This window comes from Balaenoptera borealis, assembly GCF_965194805.1.
Source record: "Balaenoptera borealis genome assembly, chromosome: 3".
Taxonomy (NCBI): domain Eukaryota; kingdom Metazoa; phylum Chordata; class Mammalia; order Artiodactyla; family Balaenopteridae; genus Balaenoptera; species Balaenoptera borealis.
Genome location: NC_138866.1, coordinates 41,383,417 through 41,409,139, shown reverse-complemented (window position 1 = coordinate 41,409,139; position 25,723 = coordinate 41,383,417). Strand labels below are relative to the sequence as shown.

Sequence of the window (25,723 nt, the reverse complement as noted above, 5' to 3'; positions counted from 1 at the left end):
ACATGTTCATTAGTTGATGCTTGCTCTTACAGAATTAATCATTATCAGCAAAGATTGCAGTCGCTGTACTTCAAAAAGAAGTTTGCAGAGCGTGTGGCAGAAGTGAAACCCAAAGTAGAAGGTAAAGTCAAGCTGCCCAGACTGGCAATGATGTTCATCTCAAGTGCCCATTTACAAGTGCAATGCAAGTGCATATAGTAAACTGGATCCCTTTGGTGATTTTTTTTTTTGCTTGAAATCTGTTGGAATTCTGGCAGATAATTACTTAAGGTCTGTCCTTGGCTTGATGGCCTAGCCTGGGTTCTGGAACTCACAGCACACTCCCTGGACTCCTCTGCAGAACTGGGCTTTTGCTATCTGGGTGTTGGTGAGGAATTTATTTGATCACTACTGGCATTAAACCTACAGTTAGCTTTCTCGTAACGGAGCCTTACTGGATTTTTCTGAGAGAAGATTTGAGGCTGATATATGGTTTGATTTTGAGGCTGCTAAACTTTTAGGTGTTTGAAATGTGGGCAACTGAAGAGCACAGCCACAGAGTGCAGGCTGACTTTGGGATCCTGATGACACCTGCCAGCTGTGACATGTCACACGTTTGCCCAGTTTTTCTATCAGTGGAATTGATCAATTGTCCTGTGATGTGACTCACAACAGGCAAGAAAGGGTTTGCAAAGGAATGTGGAAAATGCAGTTGCTGCTCTATATATTCCTAACTGCTTATGGTCGGTGAGTCAGCCAAGAGAAAGACTGAGAAAAGCTAGGATTGTGCACCTATCTCTGGGTCTCTTGAACAACTTGAGCTGGCTCTCCTTGCCCCCTTGCTCTTGGCTTCTGGTAAAGGTGTTCGGAAAGTGCTCCCTGGTAGTCTAACAGCCCTATCTTACATCTTCAGTATCTGTTATCAGGTGTGTGGATTTAGGATGGGTATCATTGAAAAGTCTTGTTGTAATAGTCTTATGTATTTTGTTTTGAAGCCATTCGTTCTGGTTCAGAAGAGGTGTTTAGGAGCAGTGCCCTGAAGCAGTTGCTAGAAGTGGTTTTGGCATTTGGAAATTACATGAATAAAGGCCAAAGAGGCAATGCATATGGATTCAAGATATCCAGCCTAAATAAGATTGCTGACACAAAATCCAGTATTGATAAGTAAGTATGGAAGATCTGGGCGCTTAGGTCGGGGCTCGACTTTGTACCCTCTGGTCCTCCTGGGCATCCTCATCCCGAAGTGTCTGGTCTGCACTTCTCCTTCTCCCGCTCTTTCCTTCTCCATTGACTCCCCCCTTCCTGTCTCATGACCACACGTATCCCCAAGTTCCCACTGGGCCAGTTATCCTTCATTTTCATTCCACAAAGATATCATCTAGTCCAAGTTTTTTGTGTTTGGGGTTTTCTCGGGTAAACTTATTACAGTGTAATACACGAAAGACAAGTTCACTCACCGTAAAGGTACAGCTTGATGACTTTTCACAAATTGAACACATCTGTATAACTAGTGCCCAGTTCAAGAAACAGAACCTTACCAACATCCTAGTAGCCTCCTCACGACCTCACCTAATTGCTGCTCCTCCACAGAGATAAAAAACTGACAGCTGATGATAGAATGTGAAGTGTGTTGGCTTTTTAGGTTATGGTTTCCTTGGTACCTGGAAGCTAGCAGCTATATGAAAAAATGACAGTGTATAAATGCATTTTGGCTGTTGGCATTCAGCTGCTCATCCCAAGACTCATTAAAATGCTTCCTAGAAAGTGTGTTTTAGGTGAAGAGATTCCTGTTAGAGACACCAGACGGTGAAAATGTGCTAGTGTCATTTCCAGGTAAGGGCATTAGGCATATTAACTCTAGCTTCCCTGAGAGCTGTGTTTCCCCCTGACTTGGAAGGAATTTGTTTCTAAGGTAAACTTCTCTGTAACCCGAATTATTTTTAGAAGTATAGGCTATTCACCCTAATTATTCCCAACCAGTGAGACTTTTTACTCTATATTTTCTATAGGGTTAGTGAAGCATAGCATTATGGCAACCCTGAATCCATCGTATAAGAAACAAGCAGTGTGTTCAGTTGTGGGGCTAAACCTTATTTTTGCATTGTGTAGAAATAGATTAACAAAGCACAGCTGATACATTCTATCAACACCACCTTATTTTTTTTTGAATTTTATTATTTTTTATACAGCAGGTTCTTATTAGTTATCTATTTTATACACATCAGTGTATATATGTCAATTCCAATCGCCCAATTCATCACACCACCCCCCCCCCCACTTTCCCCCCTTGGTGTCCATACGTTTGTTCTCTACATCTGTGTCTCACTTTCTGCCCTGCAAACCGGTTCACCTGTACCATTTTTCTAGATTCCACATATATGTGTTAATATATGATATTTGTTTTTCTCTTTCTTACTTCACTCTGTATGACAGTCTCTAGGTCCATCTGCATCTCTACAAATGACCCAATTTCGTTCCGTTTTATGGCTGAGTAATATTCCATTGTATATGCATACCACATCTTCTTTATCCATTCGTCTGTCGATGGGCATTTAGGTTGCTTCCATGACCTGGCTATTGTAAATAGTGCTGCAGTGAACATTGGGGTGCATGTGTCTTTTTGAATTATGGTTTTCTCTGAACACCACCTTATTTTTAATGTAAGCACTTGATGCTTTCAGAGCCCGTTCACATTTGATTGTCACAACAACCTGTGAAGTCCCCAGGCCAAGTGTTGTATCGCCTGTTGTCAGATAAAGAAACTGAGGCAGGGTCAGGTGGCTCATTTAGCTTGTCTGAGGTCACAACCAGCAAGGTGTTTGGCCTTACAGGTATTTGACAGTTGTTCTAGTGGTCTGCCCACAGCTCTCCTCTACCAACAGACTGATTTTATTTGGAGGTTGCAGTAGGTAACTGCAGCATCTTACTTGCGTATAAAGAGCAGCCATCTTTTAAGGAAGGGTATTTTCTTCAACTGGGCTTGCAGGTTGGGGAGGAAGGAAATCCTCGCCACCAGTCAGTCCTATTCTCTTTCTCTCTCTCTCTCTCTCCCTCCCCCCCCTCACTCACTCACACACACTCACACACACACATTTGCCCCCCACCTTCCAACTTACTGATAATCTGGCACTTACTACATGATTATCGGCTAGTTAATGATATAAAATTTTTCCAATACACAATAAGCCTTTTCAAAACAATAAATTAAAAAATTTCTGATCTTCTTCTTTTCCCTTTTCACTCTGCATTAAAGGCTTGTTTCTGGTAATGACCAGAGAGTAGTCAAATGTGAGGCTGTTTAGTTGTTTTTATTATTCAGGAATTTATATTCACTCATATGAGGTGTTATTTGGATAGCAAACAAATGTGGTTTGCTATCCAAATGTGATCTGGTTTTAAGTCTTTCTACACTAAAAAAGGCATATATGGTTAATTAAATAAATTTCTCTGACTAACAAAGCATTTCTCTGAAATAATGAAGGAAAATGGCATTACTCTTTCTCGCGATGGTCGCTGGGATTTTGCCTCTCATGCAGCCGGCACATGGCAGACACATAGATTCTGTGAAAGGCAAAATTGAAGTGGAACAATACAGCTGAACACCTGCAAAATAAGTGGCCAGAACTATTAGCCAGTGTTTTACTTTGCTGAGCAATGGTTTTCTAATTATTAATGCAAGAAAAATAAGGGGAAATTTTTTTCCGTGTGGGCCACTTGGCTCAGAGGAATAGGATTGCATTGACTTCTAGGAAGCTGCAAGGGTAACCAGAAATGGTTTGCATTGCTATGGGGAAAAAATTGTTTGGCAGCTCTGCTTTACTTTTGTTGGGAGGGTGGGTACTTAGCCTTGTGAATTAGCAAACTGCCTAAAAATTATGGAAATGTTTTTAAAGAAATGCATTTGTGTCCTCCTGATGATGCTAACTTTCAGTAGCGTAAGTGGTTCTTGATCTTGGCTGTTAGTCTCAGTGGGGAGTTTTAAAAAATACCCACACCTGGTCCCACCTCATTCCAATGACTGATCTCAGGTTGGCCCAGGCATCTGGGGTCCAAGTGATTGTAATGTGTATCAGAGTCGGGGACCAGGGGACCAGGGGACCAGACTACCGCAGCGTGGCCTCATAGATAGTGTTATCAGATGCCCATGTTTTCAACCCAGGTCAGTCAGGGTTCAGCCCTGTCACCACCAAAGAGGGAGCTGGTTGTGCAGTTAGGAGCTGAAGTGTTGCTAAAATTAGGCTGCGAGGGTATCATATCCATGATGGCACAGTCCTGGCCCATTTCCAGGCCCTGCCCTGAAATAGGGGGCATTCTAACTTTCCAGCCATCCTTTGCTGCCACAGCAAAACAAATGAGTCAGAAGGGAAAAATGTTATCACCCAGTCGAAAGAAACCCTTAAATGAGAATTGTCAGTAATTTTCATCAGTGAGTTGCTGCTCTATACTTTCAGACTTGAAAATTAGCTGTCCTCTGTAGTGGATTAAACATCCCTCACTCCCCACCCCACCCTGCTTGTTAGGAACTTGCAGGGAAGGCCTCATCTTTGGGTGGATGCACTGTGAAGGGATGTCCCCTTTGTCAATGGTTCACACTCATTTCCATCACCCATCGCATTACACAAATTTTGAAGGATACCCATTATGGGCCAAAAACGTAATTCTTATCCCCTGCCCTTCCCTTTCAGAAGATGTGTGCTTCTTTTGACATATATTTTTGTAAATCCCATGAAGGCTCTCCTCTTCTCCCTTTCTCTTAAGAATGCCTGCCTTTCAGGAACCTACACATTTTGAAAGTAATGCAGGGATATAGCATTCTTGTGGAAGGAATCACTTGAATATACAAATCATATGCAGATATTAACCATGTTTAATACTCTCTCCTTCTGTAATTATAGGAACATTACACTTTTGCACTATCTCATAACTATTGTGGAAAATAAATACCCCAAGGTTCTCAATCTAAATGAGGAGCTGCAGGACATTCCTCAAGCAGCAAAAGTAAAGTAAGTACTTAGAGTGAATTGTTTCAGTTTTTTTAATCCGTTGGACTGTGGTTTAGCCGTTGAGATAGCGTTGCATGAAGAGGATCCTTCTGTTTGCTTTCCCCTGAACAGTGTATGAAGTAAAGTTTGAATCGTATCCAAGTCACTCAGATGTGTTACATGAGTTTGAATATACGGTTGACTGTTTTTTTTTTTTTTTAAAGTTTTAATTTTTATTTATTTTTATTTATTTATGGCTGTGTTGGGTCTTCGTTTCTGTGTGAGGGCTTTCTCTAGTTGTGGCAAGTGGGGGCCACTCTTCATTGCGGTGCGCAGGCCTCTCATTATCGCGGCCTCTCTTGTTGCGGAGCACAGGCTCCAGACGCGCAGGCTCAGTAATTGTGGCTCACGGGCCTAGTTGCTCCGTGGCATGTGGGATCTTCCCAGACCAGGGCTCGAACCCGTGTCCCCTGCATTGGCAGGCAGATTCTCAACCACTGCGCCACCAGGGAAGCCCACGGTTGACTGTTGAACGGGGGAGTTAAGGGTGCCGACACCCCCCGAATCCCCACTGCACAGCTGAAAATCCAACATATAACTTCCTAGCTGACCCTTCCTGTGCAGGGTTCCTCAATACCCGTGGTCCCACATCTGAGGATTCAGTCAACCACAGATCATGTAGTACATAATTATTGAGAAAAAATCTGCGTATAAGTGGACCCGCACAGTTCACACCTGTGTTGTTCAAGGGTCACCGTATACTTACTTGTTCTAGCTGATTCAGAATATTCCTGGATGCAGTTTCTAACTTCTGCAAAACCTAATTTTCTGAGTTACGACAAGTCTAGGGAAGCAGTGTGGTTTCACTAGTAGTTGGAAAGGGTGGTTCTCTTAAAATACAGGTGGGAGCACCCTTAGTTAAATGAGGATATGAGGATACGTTGTTAAGCAAATGGAAGTCCTGCAGTTCAGGGTGTTGCTAGTAATTTTCCCATGTGTACACACTCCCAGAAACCAAGCAACCTTTTAATAGAAAGCAGTCTTTATGCAAATGAAGGAACTAAAAATAAAGTGGAAAGTCACTAAACTTTCCCCACAAACTTCACACCACTTTTCAGAGACCTCATGAGGGGCAGGCACTTTTCCTTGCTGTTCTTCCTGCTTCCTTTTGCCCCCACCTGGCCTTTTTTTTAAATTTATTTATTTATTTATTTTTGGCTGCGTTGGGTCTTGGTTGTCCCGCACAGGCTTTCTCTAGTTGTGGCGATAGGGGACTACCCTTCGTTGCGGTGTGCAGGCTTCTCATTGCGGTGGTGGAGCACGGGTTCCAGGTGCGTGGGCTCAGTAGTTGTGGCTCGCGGGCTCTAGAGCACAGGCTCAGTAGTTGTGGCGCACGGGCTTAGTTGCTCCACAGCATGTGGGATCTTCCCCAACCAGGGCTCGAACCCGTGTCCCCTGCATTGGCAGGCGGATTCTTAACCACTGTGCCACCAGGGAAATACCCCCCTCCCCTTTTTTAAAAACATATTTAAACTGCATCTTTTTGCAGTGATTTTAAAAAGCCTGACGAGCAGGCTAATTTTTTCCCTCTGTAGAGTTTGGTAGAAATGTACCATGTAAGACATGAAATTAAAATGTTGACGTAAATGAAGTGTCAGTGAATTTGTTTACATGTGAATTCTCTGCGAGAATTAAGTTGTAATCTCTAATGTTTAAAAGCTGTCAGACAAAAAGCATTATGGGAGAAGCCCAGGAAACTTTCTCTGTTTAAAAAAAAAAAAGTCAATGAAAATGAAAACTAATTAGTAAAACTTTAAGAACAATCATTGTTGATTGAAATGTAGGCCATCACCTTGTAGTATTCACACTACCAGAGCATTCATGAAAAGCAGTATAATAATAATGAAGAGCACAACACACACGATTGTGGATCAGCTGTTTCTTTTCCTTGTCCAAAGGGAGCTACACGTGGCAAGAAATTCATTTCCACATACCGTAATTTGCTTAAGTGAGATTTTTGTGAGATTGAAACATGACATATTTCTATTCTGCCCTTTTTAACCTATAAATATTATACCTGCTGGCTGTGGAAAACAAAAAAAAACATAATTCCATACCTAAATTTCATAAGTTTAAAATGTTGCTGTCTTTCTGTGAGATCTGAACACTGAAGGGAATTTTAAACATTTAAAATGAAGTAGTGTGGACTTCCAAGCATGAAATATTTAAACTCATCATATATTTAATACAATAAGTGTAAGTCCCACGTTGGTTACTAAAATGTTGCCATTTACAACAGCATGACTGAGCTGGACAAAGAAATAAGCACCTTGAGAAGTGGCCTGAAAGCAGTAGAGATGGTGAGTATGTTTCCTGTTCTAATTCCCGGTCCCTTCACTCTCTCTGGTGCTGGTGATGGCGTCCAGCGGAGGAGTTGCTGGTTGCCTTGGCATGCTCATATGCTCAGGATAAACATTTATTGTTTAAAAAAAAGAAAAAAAAAATGCAACAACGAAGAAGCAAAGGCAGGCTGTGTTTAGCCTGGCAATGCAGTGGCAGGCAGCAGGATGTCATGGGGGCATCACGGGAGCAGGAACTGGGAAATTGGACCCAGAGTTCCACCACTTTCCTACCTGTGAGGCAGGACTCATGAAAGTGGATTGGCTAGAGAGTCTTCAAGGTCTTCTCGGTGTTTCTGTTCTCTTTATAAATGACGTTTATTCTCAGAGCAATGGAACTTCTCTGTTGTCTTTGAGTCAGTCGCTTGGGGAGTAGTTTTTGAGCACGTTGGGGGTACAGTCCATTCTCCAGGCGAGGGGATCACGATGACTCAGAATCCTTACCCTCCAGGTGTTACAGTGGCCAGGAGCAGTCAGTCCAGTTCACCTCCTAAGTGATGACAAAGGTGCCTTGAGGAGGATCGGGGATTTAGGTTAGCCCGAGGCTTTGGGAATGGCTGGCGTGTGTGAGAGGAAGCTTCTCCTCTGGACGAGATGAACTTTGAGCTGTGGCTTAGAAGGAGGGTAGGGTGAACTTAGGTGCAGAGGACGGAGGCTGTCCCAGCTATACGAGATGACCTGGGCCCGGGCTCCATGGAAGGAAAGCAGGTCAGGGTGCCGGAGGCAGAGGAGCCGGTGGAACTAACGCAGACTGTGAGGGCGCAGTGCCCCGTGGGTACTGCATGAGGGCTGCTGACAGGACGGGGGCGGGTCAGGGGGAGAAGCCTCGCTCGGGAGAGCAGAACTCTGGCCTGGCACTTGGTGAAGGAGGCTGGTCTGCAGGCAGGTCGGGAAGGTGCCCCACAGATCATTTATTAGTAACGCCAGGAGGACCCTCCTCCTTTTTTTAAAATAAATTTATCTATTTATTTTTTATTTTGTTTGCATTGGGTCTTCGTTGCCACTTGCCGGCTTTCTCTAGTTGAGGTGCGCAGGCTTCTCAGTGCGGTGGCTTATCTTGTTGCGGAGCACGGGCTCTAAGTGCGCGGGCTTCAGTAGTTGTGGCACCCGGGCTTCAGTGGTTGCGGCACGCGGGCTTCAGTAGTTGTGGCTCGTGGGCTTAGTTGCTCCACAGCATGTGGGATCTTCCCGGACCAGGGCTCAAACCCGTGACCCCTGCATTGGCAGGAGGATTCTTAACCACTGTGCCTCCAGGGAGGTCCCACCTCCTCCTTCTTATAATCGTAAAACTGTGCCATAGAAAGTAGTTGACTTCATTAAAGAAATAGCTCTAATAAAAATTAGAGTCACAGTGTCTAACCTTTTCTATTTTTAATAAATTAAGGAGCATGTAAGGTTTTCTTTTTTTCCTTATTTTGGGGGAGGGGGGTAGGGGTGGGTCGCTGTTTAAAAAGAGCAAGAGATATTCTTTTTTCCAGCCCCCGTGTGCTGAGAGACTGTGAGTGCGCGTGGAGGACGGTCCTCGGCTTTCAGAGGCCAAACTGGATAAGGGCAGTTTGGGACGAGGCTTGTGTTACAGCCTTCACTCTGAGGCCATTGCCTCCCAGTGGAAAGCTTTCTTGAGACTAGCATGGCAGTGACTGACAGTCCTAAAGCCTGACAATGGAGGCTCTAACCCCTGCATCTGAGCTAGTTCAGAGCAAGGCATGAGAGAGGGGTCCCAAGGAAGTTATGTGTTTGGGGGGTTTATTAAAGGTTGTGTTGCTGAAATCTCTCCAGCCCCTGGGTCACGTACAACGTAACACACTCTTCACAGGAAAGGGGCTACAGAGGCCTCCCCCTCCCTCTGGCAGCTTAAATGTTAAGAGGAAGGAAATATTGGGAGGCAGACTTGAATCCATCCAAACATTCGTGTGTCCCAGTTGTGCTTTGCACAAATCGATTACATTGCTTGAAGGTATCAAAGACAGAATTCTTATGGAATTATACATTCATGAAACACTTTAAAATTGCTTTCACATCTCTGTACCTCACACACATACATACACTCCCTTTCCAGGTCAGAGAACTAGGATTGTGGCAATTTCTTTTAATCAGAGCAAGTCTCATGATTTATAAGAGTTTCCACTTCTTTTCTTTCATTTGATTCCCATGATGATGTGTATATTACCCTCCTATATTTATTTATATATTTATTTATTTATTTATTTATTTATTTATTTATTTTTAAACATCTTTATTGGAGTATAATTGCTTTACAATGGTGTGTTAGTTTCTGTTTTATAAAAAAGTGAATCAGTTATACATATACATATGTTCCCATATCTCTTCCCTCTTGCGTCTCCCTCCCTCCCACTCTCCCTATCCCACCCCTCTAGGTGGTCACAAAGCACTGAGCTGATCTCCCTGTGCTATGCGGCAGCTTCCCACTAGCTATCTATTTTACGTTGGGTAGTGTATATATGTCCATGCCACTCTCTCACTTTGTCACAGCTTACCCTTCCCCATCCCCATATCCTCAAGTCCATTCTCTAGTAAGTCTGTGTCTTTATTCCTGTCTTGCCCCTAGGTCCTTCATGACCTTTTTATTTTTTTCCCCTTAGATTCCATATCTATGTGTTAGCATACAGTAATTGTTTTTCTCTTTCTGACTTACTTCACTCTGTGTGACAGACTCTAGGTCCATCCACCTCACTACAAATAACTCAATTTCGTTTCTTTTTATGGCGAGTAATATTCCATTGTATATATGTGCCACATCTTCTTTATCCATTCATCTGTCGATGGACACTTAGGTTGCTTCCATGTCCCGGCTATTGTAAATAGAGCTGCAATGAACATTGTGGTACTTGACTCTTTTTGAATTATGGTTTTTCTCAGGGTATACGCCCAGTAGTGGGATTCCTGGGTCGTATGGTAGTTCTATTTTTAGTTTTTTAAGGAACCTCCATACTGTTCTCCATAGTGGCTGTATCAATTTACATTCCCACCAACAGTGCAGGAGGGTTCCCTTTTCTCCACACCCTCTCCAGCATTTATTGTTTGTAGATTTTTTGATGATGGCCATTCTGACTGGTGTGAGATGATATCTCATTGTAGTTTTGATTTGCCTTTCACTAATGATTAGTGATGTTGAGCATTCTTTCATGTGTTTCCTGACAATCTGTACATCTTCTTTGGAGAAATGTCTATTTAGGTCTTCTGCCCATTTTTGGATTGGGTTGTTTGTTTTTTTGTTATTGAGCTGCATGAGCTGCTTGTAAATTTTGGAGATTAATCCTTTGTCAGTTGCTTCATTTGCAAATATTTTTTCCCATTCTGAGGGTTGTCTTTTGGTCTTGTTTATGGTTTCCTTTGCTGTGCAAAAGCTTTTAAGTTTCATTAGGTCCCATTTGTTTATTTTTGTTTTTATTTCCATTTCTCTAGGAGGTGGGTCAAAAAGGATCTTGCTGTGATTTATGTCATACAATGTTCTGCCTATGTTTTCCTCTAAGAGTTTGATAGTGTCTGGACTTACATTTAGGTCTTTAATCCATTTTGAGTTTATTTTTGTGTATGGTGTTAGGGAGTGTTCTAATTTCATACTTTTACATGTACCTGTCCAGTTTTCCCAGCACCACTTATTGAAGAGGCTGTCTTTCTCAACTGTATATTCTTGCCTCCTTTATCAAAGATAAGGTGACCATATGTGCGTGGGTTTATCTCTGGGCTTTCTATCCTGTTCCATTGATCTATATTTCTGTTTTGTGCCAGTGCCATACTGTCTTCATTACTGTATCTTTGTAGTATAGTCTGAAGTCAGGGTGCCTGATTCCTCCAGCTCCGTTTTTTTCCTCAAGATTGCTTTGGCTATTCGGGGTCTTTTGCGTTTCCATACAAATTGTGAAATTTTTTGTTCTAGTTCTGTGAAAAATGCCAGTGGTAGTTTGATAGGGATTGCATTGACTCTGTAGATTGCTTTGGGTAGTAGAGTCATTTTCACAATGTTGATTCTTCCAATCCAAGAACATGGTATATCTCTCCACCTATTTGTATCATCTTTAATTTCTTTCATCAGTGTCTTATAATTTTCTGCATACAGGTCTTTTGTCTCCTTAGGCAGGTTTATTCCTAGATATTTTATTTTTTGTTGCAATGGTAAATGGGAGTGTTTTCTTAATTTCACTTTCAGATTTTTCATCATTAGTGTATAGGAATGCTAGAGATTTCTGTGCATTAATTTTATATCCCGCTACTCTACCAAAATCATTGATTAGCTCTAGTAGTTTTCTGGTGGCATCTTTAGGATTCTCTATGTATAGTATCATGTCATCTGCAAACAGTGACAGCTTTACTTCTTCTTTTCCCATTTGGATTCCTTTTATTTCTTTTTCTTCTCTGATTGCTGTGGCTAAAACTTCCAAAACAATGTTGAATAATAGTGGTGAGAGTGGGCAACCTTGTCTTGTTCCTGATCTTAGTGGAAATGGTTTCAGTTTTTCACCACTGAGGACGATGTTGGCTGTGGGTTTGTCATATATGGCCTTTATTATGTTGAGGAAAGTTCCCTCTATGCCTACTTTCTGCAGAGTTTTTATCATAAATGGGTGTTGAATTTTGTCGAAAGCTTTTCTGAATCGATGATCATATGGTTTTTATTCTTCATTTTGTTAGTATGCTGTATCACATTGATTGTTTTGCATATATTGAAGAATCCTTGCATTCCTGGGATAAACCCCACTTGATCATGGTGTTTGATCCTTTTACTGTGCTGTTGGATTCTGTTTGCTAGTATTTTGTTGAGGATTTTTGTATCTATGTTCATCAGTGATATTGGCCTGTAGTTTTTTTTTTTGTGGCATCTTTGTCTGGTTTTGGTATCAGGGTGATGGTGGCCTCATAGAATGAGTTTGGGAGTGTTCCTCCCTCTGCTATATTTTGGAAGAGTTTGAGAAGGATAGTTGTTAGCTCGTCTCTAAGTGTTTGATAGAATTCACCTGTGAAGCCATCTGGTCCTGGGCTTTTGTTTGTTGCAAGATTTTTAATCACAGTTGCAGTTTCAGTGCTTGTGATTGGTCTGTTCATATTTTCTATTTCTTCCTGGTTCAGTCTCAGAAGGCTGTGCTTTTCTAAGAATTTGCCCATTTCTTCCAGGTTGTCCATTTTATTGGCATATACTTGCTTGTAGTAATCTCTCATGATCCTTTGTATTTCTGCAGTGTCAGTTGTTACTTCTCCTTTTTCATTTCTAATTCTATTGATTAGAGTCTTCTCCTTTTTTTTCTTGATGAGTCTGGCTAATGGTTTATCAATTTTGTTTATCTTCTCAAAGAACCAGCTTTTAGTTTTATTGATCTTTGGTATCGTTTCCTTCATTTCTTTTTCATTTATTTCTGATCTGATCTTTATGATTTCTTTCCTTCTGCTAACTTTGGGGGTTTTTTGTTCTTCTTTCTCTAATTGCTTTAGGTGTAAGGTTAGGTTGTTTATTTGAGATGTTTCTTGTTTCTTAAGGTAGAATTGTATGGCTATAAACTTCCCTCTTAGAACTGCTTTTGCTGTGTCCCGTAGGTTTTGGGTCATCGTGTTTTCATTGTCATTTGTTTCTAGGTATTTTTTGATTTCCTCTTTGATTTCTTCAGTGATCTCTTGGTTATTAAGTAGTGCATTGTTTAGCCTCCATGTGCTTGTATTTTTTACAGATTTTTTCCTGTAATCGATACCTAGTCTCATAGTGTTGTGGTCAGGATACTTGATACGATTTCAATTTTCTGAAATTTACCAAGGCTTGATTTGTGACCCAAGATATGATCTATCCTGGAGAATGTTCCATGAGCACTTGAGGAGAATGTGTATTCTGTTGTTTTTGGATGGAATGTCCTATAAATATCAATTAAGTCCATCTTCTTTAATGTATCATTTAAAGCTTGTGTTTCCTTATTTATTTTCATTTTGGATGATCTGTCCGTTGGTGAAAGTGGGGTGTTAAAGTCCCCTACTATGATTGTGTTACTGTTGATTTCCCCTTTTATGTCTGTTAGTATTTGCCTTGGGTATTGAGGTGCTCCTATGTTGGGTGCATAAAGATTTACAATTGTTATATCTTCTTCTTGGATTGATCCCTTGATCATTATGTAGTGTCCTTCTTTGTCTCTTGTAATAGTCTTTATTTTAAAGTCTATTTTGTCTGATATGAGAATTACTACTCCAGCTTTCTTTTGATTTCCATTTGCACGGAGTATCTTTTTCCATCCCCTCACTTTCAGTCTGTATGTGTCCCTAGGTCTGAAGTGGGTGTCTTGTAGACAGCATATATACAGGTATTATTTTTGTATCCATTCAGCCAGTCTGTGTCTTTTGGTTGGAACATTTAATCCATTTACATTTAAGGTAATTATCGATATGTATGTTCCTATTCCCATTTTCTTAAATGTTTTGGGTTTGTTATTGTAGGTCTTTTCCTTCTGTTGTGTTTCCTGCCTAGAGAATTTCCTTTAGCATTTGTTGTAAAGCTGGTTTGGTGGTGCTGAATTCTCTTAGCTATTGCTTGTCTTAAAGGTTTTAATTTCTCCTTCAAATCTGAATGAGATCCTTGCTGGGTAGAGTAATCTTGGTTGTAGGTTTTTCTCCTTCATCACTTTAAATATGTCCTGCCACTCCCTTCTGGCTTGCAGAGTTTCTGCTGAAAGATCAGCTGTTAAACTTATGGGGATTCCCTTATGTGTTATTTGTTGTTTTTCCCCTGCTGCTTTTATTATTTTTTCTTTGTATTTAATTTTTGATAGTTTGATTAATATGTGTCTTGGCATGTTTCTCCTTGGATTAATCTTGTATGGGATTCTCTGTGCTTCCTGGGTTTGATTAACTATTTCCTTTCCCATATTAGGGAAGTTTTCAACTATAATCTCTTCAAATATTTTCTCAGACCCTTTCTTTTTCTCTTCTTCTTCTGGGACCCCTATAATCCAAATGTTGTTGCATTTAATGTTGTCCCAGAGGTCTCTGAGGCTGTCCTCAGTTCTTTTCATTCTTTTTTCTTTATTCTGCTCTGCAGTAGTTATTTCCACTATTTTATCTTCCAGCCCAGTTATCTGTTCTTCTGCCTCAGTTATTCTGCTATTCACCCCTTGTAGAGAATTTTTAATTCCATTTATTGTGTTGTTCATCATTGTTTGTTTGCTCTTTAGTTGTTCTAACTCCTTGTTAAACGTTTCTTGTATTTACTCTATTTCCAAGATTTTGGATCATCTTTACTATCATTATTCTGAATTCTTTTTCAGGTATTGCCTATTTCCTCTTCATTTGTTAGGTCTGGTGGGTTTTTACCTTGCGCCTTCATCTGCTGCATGTTTTTCTTCTCATTTTGCTTAGCTTACTGTGTTTGGGGTCTCCTTTTCACAGGCTGCAGGTTCATAGTTCCCGTTGTTTTTGGTGTCTTCCCCCAGTGGTTAAGGTTGGTTCAGTGGGTTGTGTAGGCTTCCTGGTGGAGGGCACTAGTGCCTGTGTTCTGGTGGATGAGGCTGGATCTTTTCTCTCTGGTGGGCACGTCCACATCTGGTAGTGTGTTTTGAGGTGTCTGGCCTTATTATGATTTTAGGCAGCCTCTCTGCTAATGGACGGGGCTGTGTTCCTGTCTTGCTAGTTGTTTGGCATAGGTTGTCCAGCACTGTAGCTTGCTGGTCGTTGAGTGAAGCTGGGTCTTGGCATTGAGATCGAGATCTCTGGGAGATTTTTTTTTTTTAATTTTTTTTTCTTTTTAATTAATTAATTAATTAATTTTTGGCTGCACTGGGTCTTCGTTTCTGTGCAAGGGCTTCCTCCAGCTTTGGCGTGCGGGGGCCACTCTTCATCGCGGTGCGCGGGTCTCTCAGTGTCGTGGCCTCTCTCGTTGCGGAGCACAAGCTTCAGACGCGCAGGCTCCAGACGCGCAGGCTCAGTAGTTGTGGCTCACGGGCCCGGTCGCTTCGCGGCATGTGGGATCCTCCCAGACCAGGGCTCAAACCCGCGTCCCCTGCACTGGCAGGCAGACTCCCAACCACTGCGCCACCAGGGAAGCCCTCTGGGAGATTTTTCCTGTTTGATATTACGTGGAGCTGGGAGGTCTCTGTGGACCAGTGTTCTGAAGTTGGCTCTCCCACCTCAGAGGCACAGCTGTGACACCTGGCTGGAGCACCAAGAGCCTTTCATCCACATGGCTCAGAATAAAAGGGAGAAAGTAGAAAGAGAGAAAGAAAAAGAAAGGAAGAAAGGAATAAGGAAGGAAGGAAAGAGAGAAAGAGAGGAAGGAGGGAAGAAAGAAAGGAAGGAAGGAGGGAAGGAAGGAAGGAGATAAACTAAAATTTAAAAAAGTAATTAAAATAAAAAATAATTATTAAGAAATAAATTTTTTAAAGTTAAAAAAAAAACGGATGGACAGAACCCTAGGACAAATGGTAAAAGCAAAGCTATACAGACAAAATCACACACAGAAGCATACACATACACACTCACAAAAAGAGAAAAAGGTGGAAAAAAATATATCTTTTGCTCGCAAAGCCCACCTCTTCAATTTGGGATGATTCGTTGTCTATTCAGGTATTCCACAGATGCAGGGTACATTAAGTTGATTGTGAAGATTTAATCCGCTGCTCCTGAGGCTGCTGGGAGAAATTTTCCTTTCTCTTCTTTGTTTGCACAGCTCCTGGGTTCAGCTTTGGATTTGGACCCGCCTCTGCGTGTAGGTCACCTGAGGGCGTCTGTTCTTTGCTCAGAAAGGACGGGGTTAAAGGAGCAGCTGATTTGGGGGCTCTGACTCACTCAGGCTGGGGGGAGGGAGGGGTACGGATGCGGGGCAAGCCTCCGGCGGCAGAGGCCCACGTGACGTTGCACCAGCCTGAGGCGCACCGTGTGTTCTCCTGGGGAAGTTGTCCCTGGATCGCAGGACCCTGGCAGTGGTGGGCTGCACAGTCTCCCAGGAGGGGAGGTGTGGACAGTGACCTGTGCTCGCACACAGGCTTCTTGGTGGTGGCAGCAGCAGCCTTAGCGTCTCATGCCCGTCTCTGGGGTCCGCGCTGATAGCCGTGGCTCACGCCCGTGTCTGGAGCTCCTTTAAGCGGCGCTCTTAATCCCCTCTCCTCGCGCACCCCGAAACAAAGAGGGAAGAAAAAGTCTCTTGCCTCTTTGGCAGCTCCAGACTTTTTCCCGGACTCCCTCCCGGCTAGCTGTGGTGCGCTAACCCCTTCAGGCTGTGTTCACGCCGCCAACCCCAGTCCTCTCCCTGGGATCCGACCGAAGCCGAAGCCTCAGCTCCCAGCCCCCGCCCACCCCGGCGGGTGTGCAGACAAGCCTCTCGGGCTGGTGAGTGCTGCTCGGCACCAATCCTCTGTGCAGGAATCTCTCCACTTTGCCCTGCGCACCCCTGTGGCTGCGCTTTCCTCCGTGGCTCTGAAGCTTCGGCCCCCCGTCTCTGCCCGTGAAGGGGCTTCCTAGTGTGTGGAAACCTTTCCTCCTTCACAGCTCCCTCCCAGAGGTGCAGGTCCCGTCCCTATTCTTTTGTCTGTTTTTTTCTTTTTTCTTTTGCCCTACCCAGGTATGTGGGGAGTTTCTTGCCTTTTGGGAGGTCTGAGGTCTTCTGCCAGCGTTCAGTAGGTGTTCTGTAGGAGCTGTTCCACGTGTAGATGTATTTCTCATGTATTTGTGGGGAGGAAGGTGATCTCTGCGTCTTACTCTTCAGCCATCTTGAAGCTCCCTGCCCTCCTTTTATGAGTGAAGAAACTAAGGCCCAGGCTACTTGCCATGGATAAGTACCAAATCAGTGGTAGAAATGAATCAGAACCCCTAGCCTGTGACCTCTACCGCCCTGCTTGTTAGAATCTCTGCCAAAGCAGGTATGGAAGAAAATAGAGATCCAGATTAGGTCAGTAGGTACACAGAATAGTTGTCACTGAGACCCTGGAGTCAGGCAGATGTGAGTTCAAATTTTGGTTCTATCACTTATCAGCTACTTGACTTTGAGCAAAGAATTTAATCCCTCTGAACCTCAATTTATGTGTCTGTACAATTGGGATAATAATGCCTCACTCATAGAGGCTTTGTGGGATGAAATAAGAAAATGCATCTGGCAATGGTTGAAATTATTACTGAAATTGATTTGAATAATCTGTGTTCATCACCATGGTAATGGAGAATATGGATGATTAATGAGACACTAATACTCCTACCTGTCTGCTCACAACATCCAAATGGTATGGATGAGAAGAAAAATGGCGTTATGGTGCCAAACGCTGCAGTTGAAATTCTTCTGACCTAGATATCACAGTTTAGGAAATAAGTAGACTTGGCAGAGATGGAGAGAAGGAAAAAATCAAAAGTACCAGAGATCTGAGCACAGAATATCAACAATCAAATTCTCTTGCTTTCAGTCACACACCTTTTGAATCCAATTTGCTCTCCATTATTTGTTTAACTTCTCTTAATTTTATCCAAATGCTAATCTCCTTACATTCTAAAGCCAGTATACAAAATCACACCAATAAAGTACTCAGATGACTGGTTAAATTGCATTTTGCAACTGTGTGTGGGCACATGGACTTGGCTCTGGCAGGGTTGGTGGAAGGGCAGGGGGAACTGGACTATCATAAAATGTTTCACACTAATTTTGATGGGTTTGCCATTCTGACTTATTAAATTTGAGGCATAAGGAAAATGAGACAAAGGGGTGTCTGTGTTTGAAGCCTACATTGACATTATCCATTTCCTGTGTTTAAGGAGCTGGAATATCAGAAGTCTCAGCCCTCACGGCCTGGAGATAAGTTTGTGTCTGTTGTCAGCCAGTTCATCACGGTAGCCAGCTTCAGCTTCTCTGACGTTGAAGATCTTCTAGCAGAAGCTAAAGACCTGGTAAATTTCCCCTTGCGCACTGAATGTTGCTTGACAGAGCTGGTACTTTCAGATGTTACAAGTATACTTTCATTTCTAGGGCTGTGATCAGTTGAAACACATGCTCTCTAACTGGCCTTTAGGTTAGTAAGACCTTGAAGTATCTGAATGGTGTAAAACAAGTAAATACTTTGACAGTTTTAAATACTTCGATAGTTTTTCTCTTGATTGCTATTGGATCAAAGTAATTATCTCTGGGAAACAGAAAAGAGTAGATTATGAAAAACCAAGGGCAGGATGAAATGTGAGATCAAGGTATGACTGAGGCCTTGTGCTTCAGAAACTTGTAAGGTGCTCACCTGAGATAGAGACTTAGGAGGGCAGGATATTCCCTCTTTAAATCTCTAGAAGAACTTACTAAATGATAGGCACTTTAATTCAGAGCCTCATTGCAAAAGGCATATTTTTAATAAGACTTTAAAAATGAATTTTGCTATTACAAAATCTTGTTTTCCTGTAAGGGAAGAGTTTTCATTGGCAAATAACGAACAAATACCTTAAAATCCCCCTGCCCCATCTCTCTGTGTCTCTCTCTGGTTATTTCCTCTTCCAAAATTCATACACATTCATATACACGTGCACATTCTCTTATCCCCTTCTCATTGTAACAGATGTCATTAAGCTGCTATCCACCCTACTGAGTTCCTCCACACTGCCCATCTCTCAGTTGTGACAACACTCTTTTGCTTTAACTTGAATCTTTCCTTTGAAACTTGAGTAGTGAATCTCATTTCTCTGTGGTCCCCTGTTCAGTTGTAGATATGGATGATTGTATATGTAAGTGTACACACATACTCAAAGTTCAGAAGTGGACTGTGTTAAGGTACACTAGCTAATCTCAACATGAAACCCCACCTCCAATGTTATTAAATAAATGGAAGACAAGATATGTTTGAATGACCGCTGGGAGAGGTCCAGCCCCTGGTACCCCTGATTGAAATCAGTGAACTGATGTCAGCAGCCTCCCCTGTGATGGCCGCCACCTCAATCCAGGCAATACAGTACCTACTTCATCACGGGCTCAAACATTTTTCTAAGAATCAACTGAATAGTTAATTTTTGATTTATACACACTCTACTTTTTTTTTTTTTTTTTTCAATTTTAGTGTGGGAACTTTAGTCTGGGACTAGTTTTGTTCAGATTTCTAAGACTAAAATATACATGACTTCATCATCACTAGAATTCCTAGATAAAAAGATCATTCAGGATGGCTTTGAAGTGCCTGAACTTGAATGTTTTAGAAACTCAATTGTAGGCTAGCTGTTGCTGTTTTGTTCATACCAGAACTTTTAGAAATTAGCTTATAAAACCATGGAGCAACTGAAGCGCTGCATGTGGTGTATGAAGAATGTCGTATTTTTCCCTAAAGAGCTTAGTTTCTAATAAAATATTTCCAAATAAGTAAAAGATGGAGAACGCCTCGATGAAGAGAAAAATGGTAAAAAAGCATTATTATAAATTTAAAGATATGAAATATATATGTAAAACAATTGAAAATTGTCTTATTTAAGAATAAATGTTGAAAATATTTCCTTTACAGAGATGGGATTACCAAAATGTCAGGAAAACTTAACAATATACTAAAGACAAGTAGTGCAAGAAAGATAAAAGCAATTAGACCATGAAGTATTTATGCCGTCCTCCCCAACCTAAGAGTTTAAAACTGTGAAGAAAACGAAAGACCTGGAAATTTTGAAGTAGTTGATTAGGCATAGGGAGTAAGAATTTGTTTGACCTTGAAGTTAGAAACACCGTCCGTTGTAGCTTAGACGTAAGAGCATTAGATCCTTACAGAAGGAGATATAGTTCTAAAAAAACAACTTGACTGGCATTGAACAGTATTTGGATGGTCATAATAATGCTAAGACACTTGAAAGCATACTATCTCGAGTTGTGAAGATAACAACCAGAAGAACTAAAAACAGAAATGTTAAACTAAAAAGACTGGCTGTGCTATTTTGTTACCCTATATATTTTTTAATTTAATTTTTAAAAATTCGCCCTTAATATTTTGCATTTTATCTGTTTTTAAAAGATTTGGCTTGAAAGGGGTTCTAAAACAAAGGATTTAGAATAAAATTGTATTCTCAGTTATGAATTTTGGGTTGCCTTAATGATTCCATAATCAGTGAGTGTTTGCTAATCGAGGCCCAGGAAGTACAGTAATACCAATATTATTTATGATTAGTAAAAGCAGCTAAGAAACACTGTATCCTATTTGCTTTTGATACTAACCACATGGCACCAATAAATGATACTAAACTACTTCAAAGAAAAGTTAAAATTACAAGTTTCCTTACCCCTGCTGAGTTTGCTCTTAGTTTTATGTCCTGAGTGCTCTGCCCTGTGATATTCTGCTTTCTTGTTTTTACCACTGTTTAGTTAATAAGGAGTCATAGGATGTAATCATAGATGTTAAGCTGAAATGAGGTGGACAAGGATAAATGGTTTCACAAGTCGTGGAGTATTACATTTTTTCCTTTAGAAGCGATTGATAGACATGTTCAGCAGCCAAAGATAAATCCAGCGAGTTATATTTGACTCAATTTGACCTTTAGCCCCTTGAGAGAGATTGATATTTATGTGATCATGGCGTTCTCTTGGAAGACTGAACTTCTTAAAACCTTCTTTTTTCCAGTTTACTAAAGCAGTGAAACACTTTGGGGAAGAGGCTGGCAAAATACAGCCAGATGAGTTCTTTGGCATTTTTGATCAGTTTCTTCAGGCTGTGTCAGAAGCCAAACAAGAGAATGAAAACATGAGAAAGAAGAAGGAGGAAGAAGAGCGCCGAGCTCGAATGGAGGCTCAGGTAAGTGGGTGGCCAGTTCCACCCCCGGAAAGTTCTGCTGCTGCATCTCCTTGGTTTTTAGGAAGCGCTCTGCCATGCTGGCAAGAAGGAGGGCATCAAAGTCCTCTCTAGAAGGCTGCTGGGAGTTTCAATCGGTAGAAAGTTTCTCTTGGGCAATGTGGCAGTCTATATCCAAAGCCTAAAAAAATATATCCCCTTCCTTTGATCTGGAGTTCCACTTCTTAGAAATCATTCTAAAGAAATAATCATACATGCGCACAAAGAGAGCAGCAGTCTTTATGATAAGCCCTAACCTGGAACAACCTAAACGTTTACCAACTGGGCATTAGTTCTAAATGATGTAATAGCTACATAGTGGACTGTTTATGCAGTCCTTAAAAGTCATGTCTTTAAAGAATATTTAATGATATGAGAAAGCTTAGATAATAATGGTTATCTCTTGATAAACAAAAGGGGAAAAATTATCCTTAATTCTTTAAGGATATCTAAATTTTCTATAATGTGTGTGTATTATTTGGCTCTTAATAATAGTAACTTTTGCATAGCAGGTTCCAGGCATCCACAGTAGATACAGGCTTAGCCTTTGATGTCAGGAACGTGGCCTAATGAGCATTTTGCTTTAGTGTCTCTATATCATCAAAGAAACCAATATTTGGGGTCTATTTAATAGTGATAACTTTCTTATTCCATCATAGAAATATGAGTAGCCTTAATTGCTCTCTTTTTAACTAGAATATCATGGGGTTTACCCAGATTCTAGACGGCAAGAGTCTAATCACAAAGCGGTGGTCATTTTTTTCATTGTTCCTTGCTTCTCTGATGAGCCCTCACGTCCCAGTCATGCTCTCTCGTGACATCCAAGGGGGCTGGCAGCTGTCAACAAACGTGGCTCAGTGTGACTGACGCACCATCATGTTCCACAGAATTCATCTCCACTCAATACAAAATACAATATTATTTTGACACTTCTCTAAGAGGTCACTTTCCATTTGCAGCTCAAGGAACAACGTGAAAGGGAACGGAAAATGAGGAAAGCGAAAGAGAACAGTGAAGAAGGCGGAGAGTTTGATGACCTGGTTTCCGCTTTGCGGTCAGGAGAAGTGTTTGACAAAGACCTTTCTAAACTGAAACGGAATCGCAAGCGCATTACCAACCAGATGACGGACAGCAGCCGGGAGAGACCGGTCACAAAACTTAATTTCTAATTTCCCTTGAATACTTTTTTAGAAAGCTCATTAGCGGCCCTTTGAAGTGACTAGAACTTTTCATTACACTGCCTTGCAATCCAAACAGTGGCAATTTCTCCTTTCATCTGTGAGTGAATGCGTGAATGTGTGTGTATGTAAATGTATGTGTGTGTATATATGAAGAAATGTATATAGAAATCTGAGCGTTGTCTGGAGACCTATATGTTTGGTTAAAAAAAAAAAAATCTATGTTTATGTATGTGCTCAGAACCCATTTGTGTATGCATTCATATTGAGTGTGGCTCATCTTCTTCCCCTGAACACCATGACTGTTCAGAAGCACAATAGTATCTCCTCAAAGAGATACAGAGACATTCCCTAGAGTAAAAAGAAAAACAAAAGAAAAAAAATAAAGCTTGAGAAATATTTTATGGTTTCCAAGCTTGATATACTTTGAAATTATTTTCACTGGTGAAACTGGCGTTGGAAAAAAATATATAGATTTAAAATGGTTTTTGATAGTTGACAGTATGATGCTGGCGCATCGCATCAGTAGTTGATAGGACCAGCTTAGAATTTCTGACATTGGTGTGGGGATGCAGTCTGTAAATGTTTATTGAGAACATCTGGCACAATCTGAATTATGTAAAATGTCAATCAGAGTTCTTTTATACGTTTAAAACTTGGACATCAATTTTTTTCCCCCCCTAATTTCATCGAGTTCTCTGCCAAGCACTCTTGATGATTTCTTTACATTGCTTTTGGAAAGAACACTATCTAAATGCAATCCATGCTCTTGTTAAAGAACAAAATTACCATAATGTGCTTGTTTTCCTAACAATATAGACCTATAAACTTTAAAAATAAAATTTCCCACCCAAGACCTACAAGGAGGAATTCTCTGAAGGGATAAAAATTATTTTTAAAAAAATTTTATGGGGTGCATTTTTTTTTTTTTTTTTGGTATTTTCTGTTTTGTAGGACAAGCTGCATCTTCTGTAAATATAGGTCTGGACTAAAGGACATTTAGTGAATGCACAAAATGTCAACACCACCAACAGAGATGCCAAGAGCTATTTATCTCTAAGTATGTTTGATGTGGTTTGCTGTTTATATGTTGTCATTTTAAATTGTGTGTCAGTAACGCTACCTGTAAAATTTCAGTCCAAAAGATAAAGCTCTCAGGGAGAAATGAATAAAAACAATGAACATTAGAAAATAAAATATAGATGCTTACCATTAACCTACCAACTCTTAATATCCTTAAATTATATGATATATAAAGAGGACTGTTACTTTTTTTTTTTTTGCTTTGCTTTATTTATTAGTAGTTGGGGAGGGGAGCTAAGGTTCTCTGTTTTCTTTCCATCGATCCTGTTGTGGTTGGGTTTCCTGTGGAGAGAGTAGTTTGTCCTATTGCACTAGAACGTTATTTACTCACTAAATTGAGTTTTTCAGTCAATTAACAAATATTTATTGAAACACCTACTATGTGCCAGGCATAGTAGGGCTACAGTGGTAAGCAAGACAGAGCCCCTGCCCCCAAGGAGCTTATGCTTTAATGGGGACAGTTAAGGGGCAAACAGAATACCGATGCGTGCGCTGTACAGGAATCGTGCTATTTAAAAATAATTTGTATAAACTATAATGCCTAGCGCAGATGGCAAGGTCTCTGCGCTACATGAAAGCTGTGAAATAGTGCTCTAAGAGTTGGCAAGAGCCATGGTTTTACGTTTCTTCCCCCCCTCACTGCAAACTTAGCAACTTTCTACACATTATATGGATGACTCTAGCAAATAAAACAGTCACAAATACACAGCAGACGTCGCGCTCCCCCAGCTCCTATGTACCAAGGTCTGCAAGTACACCACATTAAAGGTGCAGACGAGACTTTGCTCAAAAAAGCTTGGCGGTGAGGAGGAGTGGGATGTGCTAGTGGGTTTGTCTATTCCTTAACTAAAGTGCCTCTATATATATTCCTTTCTATTTAGAGCAGGGGAAATTTGATCTGGCTCAAGTTTGGAACTGTCTTTTGAAAATGGCTTTGTTTTACAGTTTAAGGAATGGACAAGTGGAGGGAGAGTCACATAAAGGAGCAAGTTTGTGTAGCATGTTCCTCTCGCCCTTTTTCATCATCCTCATTTTGATATGGCCATCCTGGTAGGCCTTCTTTGCCATTTCCATTTTTCGTTTCTTTCCCCGAAAGCTGTGTGCAGGTAATTCCATGTGCCATTGTTGAAAAAAAACCCCTACTTTTTAGATTGGTGCTGGTGTAAGTAGCCACTTTTTCCTCTCTTGGATGTGTATTTTAAAAGTTTTTTGTTTGTTTGTTTTTTTAAATTAATGCCAAAAAGAAAAAGCATTATAATTTGTAAACTTAATTGTATGTCTTGTATCTTATTAGCTTAGTAGTTGGAACCACTTAGTCTTTAGGTGCGAGACTGTTGTTATAGTACCAAGAAAAAATGTTGTGTTATGAGACTGTAAATTTTTTTTAAATAGCAACATGCAATAAAGAGATGAATTCATTAGGTGTTATGTATATGCTTTCTATGAGTTATTAAAACAGCATTATCAAACTTCTTTGCACTTTCCACCATTAAATTGAAATATTGCAAGTTGTTTACTAAATCAGAAATGATACATTTTTTAAACCTGTACGTACTGGGCCTAGAGAAGTATAGTTTTCTGCTATGGCAGTGTTCAGCATGTCCACAGACTACCATATACTACCTCCTTCTGTAACATGTTTTTGTTATAACTCTGTATGCATTGAACAGTTTCATGGTGGAGCTACTGGTGAAATTATTCAACTGGGGATATAGAAAAGAATCTCTAATCTCTACAATCAAAATCTGTTTCATTTTGAAGCATTTCCTTTTAAAAAAATTAATTTATGATATAGGTCAATATGGGAAGCGTCACCATATGGAAGAAGGAGTGCATATTCTGTTCTCTGAAAATTGGGACTCTCAGCCCCACATCACTTCAGTTTCCTGGCCATCCTCTACCCAATTCGAAGTCAAGCTGAAAACAAATTATCCTAGTGGTTGCTTGAGAATCCAAGCACTTCTGATCTTGAGAGTGGACTCATAATGTTCTTACAATTGCTAACCATCTTGTTTTTTTCTATCTAGTCCCTGGATACTACATAGTATCCAAAGGCTACTTTGTTCTTTTACACTGGCATCCAGACGGGAGAGATCCTGCTGCATGGTCAGCAAATTTTATATTCCTCCCTACAAACATGGGGACCTACATACAGAACCATCTAGACCCTCAGCAGCCCTTGGTGTATTGATAGAAACAGGGTAAAACCTGAAACTTGCAGATCATTATGCTTATTTGTACATCTTCACTTTTCCCCAGAAAATCATCACTGGGCAAAATGTGCTTCTGTCAGGCAGTAAAGCTGTTCAAACCCTCCAGGATTCTGCCCCTTTCCTACGCTTAACACGGGTTTGTCAGGG

The 25,723-nt window shown here is 40.9% G+C and overlaps 1 protein-coding gene across 3 annotated transcripts in view; it reads left to right on the top strand.

Annotated features, from left to right (window-relative positions):
• Positions 1-24,781, top strand: part of DAAM1 (dishevelled associated activator of morphogenesis 1) — a 140,602-nt gene extending 115,821 nt beyond the window's left edge. For all 3 annotated transcript variants that reach the window (XM_082386469.1, XM_082386471.1, XM_082386470.1), the window contains 7 exons: positions 33-121; positions 975-1,143; positions 4,875-4,982; positions 7,261-7,321; positions 18,086-18,217; positions 20,896-21,066; positions 22,062-24,781. In XM_082386469.1, coding sequence (XP_082242595.1) covers positions 33-121; positions 975-1,143; positions 4,875-4,982; positions 7,261-7,321; positions 18,086-18,217; positions 20,896-21,066; positions 22,062-22,271 — 940 coding nt within the window. In that variant the 3' untranslated portion in view covers positions 22,272-24,781. The remainder of the gene's footprint in view (positions 1-32; positions 122-974; positions 1,144-4,874; positions 4,983-7,260; positions 7,322-18,085; positions 18,218-20,895; positions 21,067-22,061) is intronic.
• The last annotated feature ends 942 nt before the right edge of the window (positions 24,782-25,723 follow it).